Genomic DNA, 10,045 nt, shown 5'->3' on the forward strand with positions numbered 1-10,045 from the left:
GTCCGGGGAACATCAATTTCTAGCTTTATAAGGGGAATGAGACAAAGCAGCAAATCCCATCTCCTGGTCTTTTATGTCCATAAATCAGGAGGCGCTGGATGCTCGCCGAGGGTCCTCCTCATACACGGAAACTCACTTATGTTCAGGCCTTTCAGAGGTCCCACAGCGCATGGCTCCCCCGAGTGCTTTTTCCTCCCCAAATGATGCCAGCTTCCTCCGTAAAGTTATATTTCTTCCCAAATTATTTTCTCGATTTTAGTGAATCTGCAGTTTGTTCGGCGGGCGTTTGCATGCGCAACTTATTTCATCTGGTAAAAACTGAAGGATGCACAAATAGTAAAAAAAAAATGTTAATTTTCTGGATTATGTTTTGTGATGGAAAAATCCCAAAATGCATGGAGTTCCTTCTATATATAGCTGCTCCGAGCATCATTCACCCCAAAACGCTGCCAATATACATGACTTTACCCCAAAACACTGCCAATATACATGACTTTACCCCAAAACGGTGCCAATATGCATGACTTTACCCCAAAACGCTGCCAATATACATGACTTTACCCCAAAACGCTGCCAATATACATGACTTTACCCCAAAACGCTGCCAATATACATGACTTTACCCCAAAACGCTGCCAATATATATGACTTTACCCCAATACGCTGCCAATATACATGACTTTACCCCAAAACGCTGCCAATATACATGACTTTACCCCAAAACGCTGCCAATATACATGACTTTACCCCAATACGCTGCCAATATACATGACTTTACCCCAATACCCTGCATGCGCCTGCAATTAAAGTTTGTTTTGACGTCGCGTTAAATGGCGGCCTGTTATATAAATCTATATCAATCCAAACAACTCGGAAAGGACCCGCTCCGCGTCATTAGCAACCTCGGAGAGGATAAGCGGTGGAAATGAACGCAGCCTCTCCTGTTTGGTCGGAGTCCGTATGTCGGAGACCCTTTCTCGATAATGGTTTGTGAGCGCGATACGAGGATCGTTCACTTTGTTCTAATCCTTTTACTAATTCTAATTTATGTGATTTAAATAGTAGCGCGGAGGAGAGAGGGGCATCAGGCGGAAAAAAGAGGGGTATCAGAGGAGGAGAGAGGGTTATCAGGGATTAGTAGGCCTAAGCAGGACTGGCTAGACTAAACAGGGACACTTGGGAGCTATGGAACATCCCCTGCCTGTGGCCCTAGAACTCATGCGCAGAGCCCCGGCCGGGAGTTTTCTTTGCTTCTTGTGATTGACGAAGTTCCCGGCATTTCCTGGCAATAAATTATTTATCATCCAGCAATTCTCTCTCTTTGAAGCGCGGAGGTCCCTGGCCTACGACAGGCAACCAACTCCTAACACCTCATCCATGACGGCCCTCCTCCCCGGCTTGGAATATTTCCTCCCCGGCTTGGAATATTTCCCCCCCGGCGTCGCGCGGACGCTTTTCCCCTCCGTGACGCAAACATTTCCCGGCTTCCCAGACTCGACTCGTTTTTTCTACGAGCGGATCGAGAGGCGTTTCTGTGACCGGCCGTCCCTGCGTCCCTCCTAAACCCAAACATAATTATTATTATTATCGGGAGATCCTTCACTCACCCAAAATCCACCCAAAAAAGACCCCACCCCAGGCTGGAGTCCGGAGCGGCCACCGTTCATTTTACCCCCTTTATACCAAAATTCCACTATATAAAGTTATTAACAATCTGTAGCTCGCCGCGAGCGTTGGCCGTGGCGGGAAGTCACAGCTTAGCCCCACGGCTAGTGCACCAGATTTTAGCCCCCCGGTGACAGCCGCCTCCCGCTCTGAGGCCAGTTTTTCTTGGGGACCCCAATGTCGCCCTAAATCCACAGAATTTTAACCAAACAACAAAGAAAAGGGGAGAATCGGCGTAGCTGAGGTAGCCGTAACGAGCTGAACATGAGGGGACTCGGCTTAAATAACTGTAATTGCCACCTCCCCTGAGTGGCCGTGCTATATATACAGTAATATACCCCCTAGCGTAGTGAGGGCTTCTCCTCCAGCGTCCAGCCCAATGGTCCAATGCAGAGCGTTTTTACTTTATTTATTAAATAAAATAAGTAAATGGAGTGGCCCCCCAGGACAGCTGTCCCCTTACAACTGTAATGGTTCTACCCCCCCCCCCCGATGGCAGCCCTGAAATCTAAAGAACAGCCCCGTAGGGAAAGAATTGGACGGAGGGGCCCCATGAATGAAGTGCCGGACGAGGTACCCCGTGGAAAGCCTAGTGTTAAGGGTTAAGGCATGACTAGGCCAAATTTTAGCACCTAAGGTGTTAAGCCTTTGAGGCACGTGCAAGACCAGAGGGGAGGGGGTAATTGCCCCACCTGAGGGGTATATATAAAGGGGGGGTTCATGCTATAGGGTCAGCATTTTAAAAAATATTTTCCCGCCCATCCCTCCCTGATTTTTGCATTAGCCGGGGGCTCAGGTTTGTTAAGCTGGTACGGTGCAGGAGTTAACCCTCTAGGTGTGGTTACTTGTGGTGCACAGAGGTGTAAGTGCAGAACACTCCGGGGGCAGCTGCCCCTGTGAATCGTATGGTCATGTGACTGCCGCGCTGGGGGCGGTTCCAGCAGGGATACAGGTGGACACGCCCATACCGGCAGGTTACTTCATGGTTATGATTGGTTATCATTGTGGTTGTTATTTTGACGGTGAAATATTTATATACTGGGCCAAAATATGTTTGGCTAATAAACGGTTATAAAGTTATCAATGAGGTAAACATTTAATAAAGGTTGAGTGTCGCGGTGCTGTGTTATATGCGGGCCGCACCGCGGACAAATAAAATCCATAGTTGACAATAAAGTTTTTGAAATAAAGAATTGTCTCTTGTTTTATTTAGAAGGGGGGGGGGGACTGGACGCTACTTCATTCATGAAGTCTTTTGCTCCATACATTTTCCTTTCAACCAAAAACCGGGACAGAAGTAACGTTTGATGGGGCAGCGGGACTGAGTGGCAAAATCGGGACTGTCTCATGCAAAGAACTGTCACCGTCACAGCTTTCAGCAGCGGAGCGCAGAGTATACCGACAGCAGGTTTTTAAAGCGCAGGGATCAGGCCAGAGGGCAGTCTGTCGGGGAGAAGAGCTGCCGGAAGCCTTTCCTTTAACTCAGGTGTTTGCACGGCTCCCTCCTGTGGCCAGTCTGAGACGTGCAGGACTACCAAAAACCAAGTCCCGGGGTCAATCATAACGCCAAAGGCTGCATGAACCAATCAGATATAACTTAATGGGGAGGAATAATCATGCAGATCCTGACACACTAAACAAACGGGATCGGCCTACGAGAGGCAATAAAAGTCCAAAGGGGGGCATTTGCCCAGTTTGCACGATGTCCAGTCCGTGCCTGCTGAAAAGAAACTCTGATTGTTTGGAAATAACACCTGAGAGCTAATAAGAATTTGAAAAATGTTAAAAAACCCAAAAATAATCTAAATAATGATACAAGTAATATATGTATCCGGAGCACTGGGGCAAATATCTATAAAGATAGGAGGTAACAAATCCTGATCTCGTGGGAAGAGATGTCCGTTCCCAGCCTAAACGCTGAATAAATACAGAAAAAATATAACATTTATTCACATTATAAACAGAAAGCTTTGTGGCGGCACTGATTGGGTTAAAAGTAGGTACATTTGGCTTTCTGGGGAGGAATAAACATGGGACTGCTGTAGTCTCCAGGCGTATGAAGCGTTCTCGCTGTTTCTTTGTCCCCATGTCACAGAGCGTGGGACAGACATACGGCTCCTGAATCTAAGACGAGACCAACGACTGATTAAGGTTTGAGTAGATTGTAAGCTCCTGTGCGCAGGGCCCTCCTCACCTTTTGTCGAATTTTTATGTTTTATACTGCTTGGCATGTGCTGTTTACCTGTTGTACGGCGCTGCAGAATAGGATGGCGATATTTAAAGAATAAATAATAAAAATAATATTTATAATTAAATTATTCTGGAAGACGACGCGTTAAAAAACGAAGAAATCTGTAAAGTGATGATAAACGCGTCGGGTTCCGCCGCCCAACTTCTTTTTATGAATTAAATCCAGTTTATAAATCAGCTAAACCTTTTTTTCACAATAATGGAATGGGGTTTTTTGTTGTTGTTTTTTTTTCTTATGGGAAAATCCAATTAGGAGCCAAGAAAAAATCTGACAAAGAGCCAGAGAGAAGAAGCCAAACCCTCTCCTGCCGAGCGATGCAAGCAGCGCCGTAGGGGCCGCCGCGCCTCCGTGCCGCTCTCCGGTTGGAGCTGCCAGGTAGCCCTTTTGGCTCCGACGGCCCTCCTCCCCGAGATAAAAGGGGATCTCTCTGCCCTTTTCTCCTTCGGTCTACCTCGTCAGAGAAGATGACATCATAGGCGAGTGCCACAGACACTGAGGAGCCGCAAAAGTGGTCAGGAAGCAGTGACCCGGGTCCGTTAAGGCAACATTCACGCTGCAGGAGAAGCATGCGCTGGTCACAGGGCACTTGGGGCAGAAGCCTGTTAGGTTGGGGGTATTTTCTGATTGCAGAGGGCATGTACGCCTCATCTGGGACCCCGGGCTGTACCCTGCTGCCTCCTTCCCCCAGGGGATCTTGTGGATTCCTTTTCCTTGCACCAGAGCTGGGGGGAAACTTTAACCCATATCTAGAAAATCTGGAAATTAACACTTTACTTCCCATAAAAAACTCATGTTTCTGTGGTCATTTATCACGCACACATCGCTACTTGTGACATCATGAACCATGCAAAGTTTCTGCAGGTAGCGTGTCCGTGACATCAGCGGGTGGAAAGAGGCGCTTTCTGCCAGGTTACTGCAGAAGGAGGCAAAACTGTGAGGATTCTGGGGTAACTTCAGGTCCGGAGGGTCACAGGGGCCGAGGAATTCTTTATACCAGGTTCACATGTATTCAGCATCCCGATCGTGTGTATTTTATCACTGCAAATAATTCTAACTTCTCAAAGGGTTCCCCAAAATGTTAAATCCGTGGTTTTTGCGTCTGTTTGAGGGGGAGGCGTTCCCTGTGCGTCTCCAACCTGCGGTTACCGGCAAGCAGCTTATGGTTACTGGAAATAAAATAAATGACGGCAAATCAGATTAGCCGCTTCTGAACAGAAACATTATGTGTTGGATGATGATAAATCCCTCAAATAATCTGCAAGGAACGTTTGCCGGTTCTAGAGTGGGGCGACCATTAAGTAACCCTACAACTTTTATGGAACTACAACTACCACAAACCTCATCCAGCCATAGACACAGCTCTTTTTCCCGTAGGATACTGGCTGTTCTGGGTGAAGGTCCAAGTTGTTTGCTGTCTTGCCCTGTTTTGGTGCTTTTTTGGATCATTTTAGAGCTTGGGTATTTTGTAATTGTTTGCAGGACCTGCAGCATTAAACTTTACCCGTTACAGATGAGGGCATGCGAGGTTACGTTCCTTGCCTGTAACTCGCAAGACTACAGCCCCCCACTACATTAAAAAGTGAAACGTTAAAAAAATAAAAAAACAAAATGGGCACCCTCTTACCCAAGAGGGGATTCTAATCACCCCCCTCTTCCCACACCCCATGTGGTGTGGGAAGAGGGGTAATTAAATTACATCCCCCACAAATGGTGATAAGGTGGTTAAAAAATGTATAAGAAAAAGCCTTTAGGGAGGCACGGACCCCAAGCATAGCCTCTCAAACCCATCCCAGTCCCCAGTTACAAATGCTATCCTTCGGGGGCATCTTGTCCCCCAACTGTGGTGAGGGGGGTTCAAAATGACAGATAATCCCTTTTGGAGGGGTACAGACCTCATCATGTGCCCCCCCCCATTCCTTCAAATCTATTTAAGTTATTTTTTAAATTTTTGCCAGTGATAAAGTGCGTTGGCTCGCTGCAAACTCTCGCCCTTTAGTGAATAGACCTCCCCATCTCAGCGTCACGGCAGAAGCATCTTTAAGACAGATCCAGATATCTTTTATATCTTAAAATATAAAATAACAGAGGTAGTATAGGGCGGTAAAAACATAGAAAAAAAGTTTCCCCCAAACATTTTCTGGCAGTTGTTTTTCCTGGATTCTGGAATGGATCTTTTTATGACTTAAACAATTGTGCCCTCTAATGGTTAAAAGAGAGAATTACAGCTTGAATTTGCAAACAAACTTTTTCCTCCTCGCTTTGGATTAGACAATTTATTGAATGTTAAACACGGATAGATTGCGCTGGAGATGATAAGACCGGTAAGCATTTATTTTTATCCTTTCTTTGGAATGTCGTGAATTTTAATATTCGTCAAGTTGTTCCATTAAATGAATTAATATTTTTTAATACTTCAGCGGCGTGGAAAGGCTTATTCTGGGGCAGAGTGGTAAATATAAAGCAATTGGCGGAAATAGTTAATTGGTTACTATGGAAACTGCACTAGTTTTGCAGCTCATCACCTGATTTGTATACACAACTCCCAATGGGCTTCTAGGAGACGGCTGCATGATGCGAGTCTCCAAAATGAACTTGGTGGAATGGAAGGTCAACGTGTGTCTGACCCTGAAACACAATGGCCGCCCTCCTGCCCCAAACATAGGGGAGCAGATTGGGTGATCCGGTTTTGCTCCAATCCCATTCCATCCCAAGGCTTCTTGCATTTCTTAACTTTTTTCCCTCCTTCCCATCTGATTGGACAAATGGGGGAAGAGGTTGTCCCTGTGGTGCGCATGGAGGCTCCGCCCCGTCGCGGAAGTGCGCTGAAGAGGAGAGAAGAATGTCTGTGAAGGGGAGACATGGAAGTGGTTGTTGGAGAAGGTCAAGAAAGAGTGACATAGTGAGTGAGAGGGAGTGAGAGTGAGTGAGAGAGGGTGAGAAAAAGTTAGAGAGAGTTAGAGAGAGTGAGAGGGAGTGAGAGGGAGTGAGAGGGAGTGAGAGAGAGTGAGAGAGAGTGAAAGGGAGTGAGAGAGAGTGAAAGGGAGTGAGAGGGAATGAGGAAACAACGTGTTTGCTTGTTTTGTTGGGACTCCCTCCTCGCTTTCGGACAACCGTACAAATTAGCAAATTTACCAAAAATTCCACAAATCTGAATGCAGAAATCTATAGCACAAAATATCTCCATTTTTGTACCCGTTAAAAAAATCAGTTAACGCAGAATCTGTGATCTGCTTCACAGCGAACGCGGAGAGAAATGTCTGACAAAGCTGCGGAGTTTGCCCGGTGTAAATGTGATTGTAACTCTGTGTATTGCGACATAACCCCCCCACGGTGACTGAGCGCATCCCCCCGCTTCCCAGACACACGCGTTTCGCCAGACACGCTAGACTCGCTCTGTACACGCATTGCGGGAGCGCTGTGATGTGCAGACGTGCTCCGGTTACACATTTTAATGGCCGACGCTGATGTTCCGTAAGAAAGTGGCCGTAGCGGGTGACAGCGGGACATCCCCGGCCCCCCAGCTTGTTACATTGAATCTCTGGCGCGGCGGAACAGACAGAAATGTTAAGTAATCACAGAGACGTTTGCTGCTTTCATTATGAGGCGGCTGTCCGGGGGGGCCGAATGTTTATTGTAGAAACCAGAAAATTCATGAAATTCACGTCTAAATGGCGCTGCTTGTTTTACAGCAAGACGGGAAATAAAAACTGAATGAAAACGGCAGACGGCGAGGCAGGCGAGATTCCCCGGCAACCTCCGTCTTTTACCCGTAAGGGCTGTCAGCGCATAGCTCTGAAAATTTCTAACCTTCTCGGTACTGGAAAAATAGGGAAAAGACTGTATTCTCTAGCACGCCAAGGGTTAAATATTTGATTGACAGAGACGTAGGTAATGCTGTGCTCTGGTAATAAAGGATTTAACCCTGTGTGCACCAGAGAGCTGAGCAGTACATATATCCTCCTCCTACGTCGGCCATAGGACGTATTGGGTATTTTTTGGGCAGTCCGGAGTCGGCGTCTGTTACATGCAGATCCAGGGGGCAATAAATCAGGGTTATGCACATTCAGGGGCGCAGACGCAGTCCGTGTGCACATCCACCTCCTTTATTAAATCTTCCAATCGGTCCTTGTGGTTCAGGGGCCAGTCTTCCAGCCGTATTGCAGACTCTGGAATGAAAGGTAACGGATATATTTGTAGGTGCAGGTTTTCTTCGAGCCCCAACAATCATCCCCTCTCAAGGTTCACATTTATGGGGGTCTCATAACTGGGGTGTTAATGTGATACCATGTGGATTTATCAAAGGGGGCGGAGCCTCCTGACACACCCTCTTTCTGTTCTGTTTAAGCGGACAAAGAAAGAAGACTTTTTGGAGTAGCGAATGATGAAAGACGACAGAAAAACAAGATGCAAGAGAACAAGCGGAGCTGCGCGGCCCGGAGAAAACAACGTGCTACAGAGAAGGTAGGGAGACATTAAGAGAGAGAGCGTAAGACAGAGTGAATGAGAGTGTAAGAGAGAGTGAATGAGAGAGTATGAGAGAATGAATGAGAGAGTATGAGAGAGCCTGAGGAAGGGTGTGAGAGAAAGTGAATGAGGGAGTATGAGAGAGTGAATGAGGGTGAGTGACAATGAATATTGTTTCAGAATGTAAAAAACCCTCCAGTTTTCTGAAACAAATGGATCAAAAAGAAACATTGGAAGAAGTGACAGATCTGCTTTTAGGCTTTTTCAGGGCTGAATTAACAAAATTATTTTAATCTGCATTACACATAAAATAAATCTGTGTTTTGGGAAAACTCCATTTAACTACAAAATGTAAATATAACATAAAAGGACGTTGGGTCTGCCCCGCTTACCTCCGGGAAGGCAGCTGAAAGCCGTTTTCACCGGGACGGTTTGGGTTGCGTGGCATCCATCAACGCATCTCAGCACCGGTTCCACGGAGTAGCAGGTGAACTGCTCACCGTCAATCAACTGGTTCTTTAACATCACAAACTGGCGATTCAGCGCGCATACTAAAAAAACATATTAACCCGTAAGGGGACAGGCAGAGCAGGCGGGGAGATGGCTCCTTATCGGCCATAATATTTAATGTCTGAGTCTCTGTTATTAGTCTCGTTGCATAGCAACGATCCCGAGACCCAGGACGGTGACCGGCAGACCCAGGGATCTTGTCGCCTACAATACACACAGCGCATGGGAACAGTTCAGGCCAGACCGCCGAGCCCTTAATGCTCGATCCCAAAAGGTTTCCAGAGGAAGCCCAGAAAGGACCCAGCCAAAAGAGACATGGCCCATAAGGTTGCTGTCGTCTGAAAGTATGTTTTCCTAGTTTTGGAGAAATACAGAGTTTTTGGTAATTACAGTGAAAACGTGGCTGTTTTTTTGCCCGCTTCCATGGTAACTCCCACAAAAGTGGATTAAAATATATTCATAATCCCCCCCCCCCCCGGTTAGTAGACAGTCCTGTTTTTTGCGATAATGCGAGTTGCTTTATTGAACTTTTTCAAGCACTCGCAGTTTAGTGAATAAACCCCAATGAATGAAGGGCTCATTTCATTGTTTATTTATCTTGTTATTTGGGTTCAGATGCGTGGAACCCCATGGAATCAGTGATCACAGAGTAATCGGGTTTTGGTTGTGGTTTGTTACCGGGTTCCGCACTCACTTCCGCGGCAGGAATTATCCGCCAATGTCCAGGAACGCACCAGGCCGCTGCAGCTCCGGGCCGCCTCGCCGTTCGGCTTCCGAAGGTCATTGTCCTGGAGGCCGTCTGCGTTCCCGCAAACACCGCAGGTACTTCCCCTCATCCAAGAAGCAATCATTATCTGAAAAACAAATCCAAAAAACCAAAAACGTTCATATTACGCAAAAGCCCCCCAAAAATTCTAAATGAGAAATTCTCAGAAGTCCGTAAATCGAAGCACCTTGGATGTTTCTCCATCAAACGAAATTTGCTCAATGCCATGTTTTGGGGCTTTTACGGTGACCGTGGTGGAATTCTTGTGAATTCTTACACATTCTGCAATAAATGAATATAGAATGTCACGCATTTGCAGATTTCAGCCTTTATTGTTACTGCTCGTTAACCCGATGAAGATGTGGAACTTTTTGAGATCTAACAGATGA

General features: G+C 46.5%; 1 protein-coding gene across 1 annotated transcript in view; it reads right to left on the minus strand.

The window, feature by feature from the left end:
* Positions 1-7,904: 7,904 nt before the first annotated feature.
* LOC128500981 (vitellogenin-1-like) overlaps positions 7,905-10,045 on the minus strand; it is a 29,262-nt gene continuing 27,121 nt past the window's right edge. The window contains exons 31-34 of the mRNA XM_053470353.1: positions 9,844-9,938; positions 9,585-9,744; positions 8,773-8,931; positions 7,905-8,082 (exon numbers count right to left, since the gene is read on the minus strand). Coding sequence (XP_053326328.1) covers positions 7,970-8,082; positions 8,773-8,931; positions 9,585-9,744; positions 9,844-9,938 — 527 coding nt within the window. The 3' untranslated portion in view covers positions 7,905-7,969. The remainder of the gene's footprint in view (positions 8,083-8,772; positions 8,932-9,584; positions 9,745-9,843; positions 9,939-10,045) is intronic.

Source organism: Spea bombifrons, chromosome 6, assembly GCF_027358695.1.
Source record: "Spea bombifrons isolate aSpeBom1 chromosome 6, aSpeBom1.2.pri, whole genome shotgun sequence".
NCBI lineage: Eukaryota > Metazoa > Chordata > Amphibia > Anura > Pelobatidae > Spea > Spea bombifrons.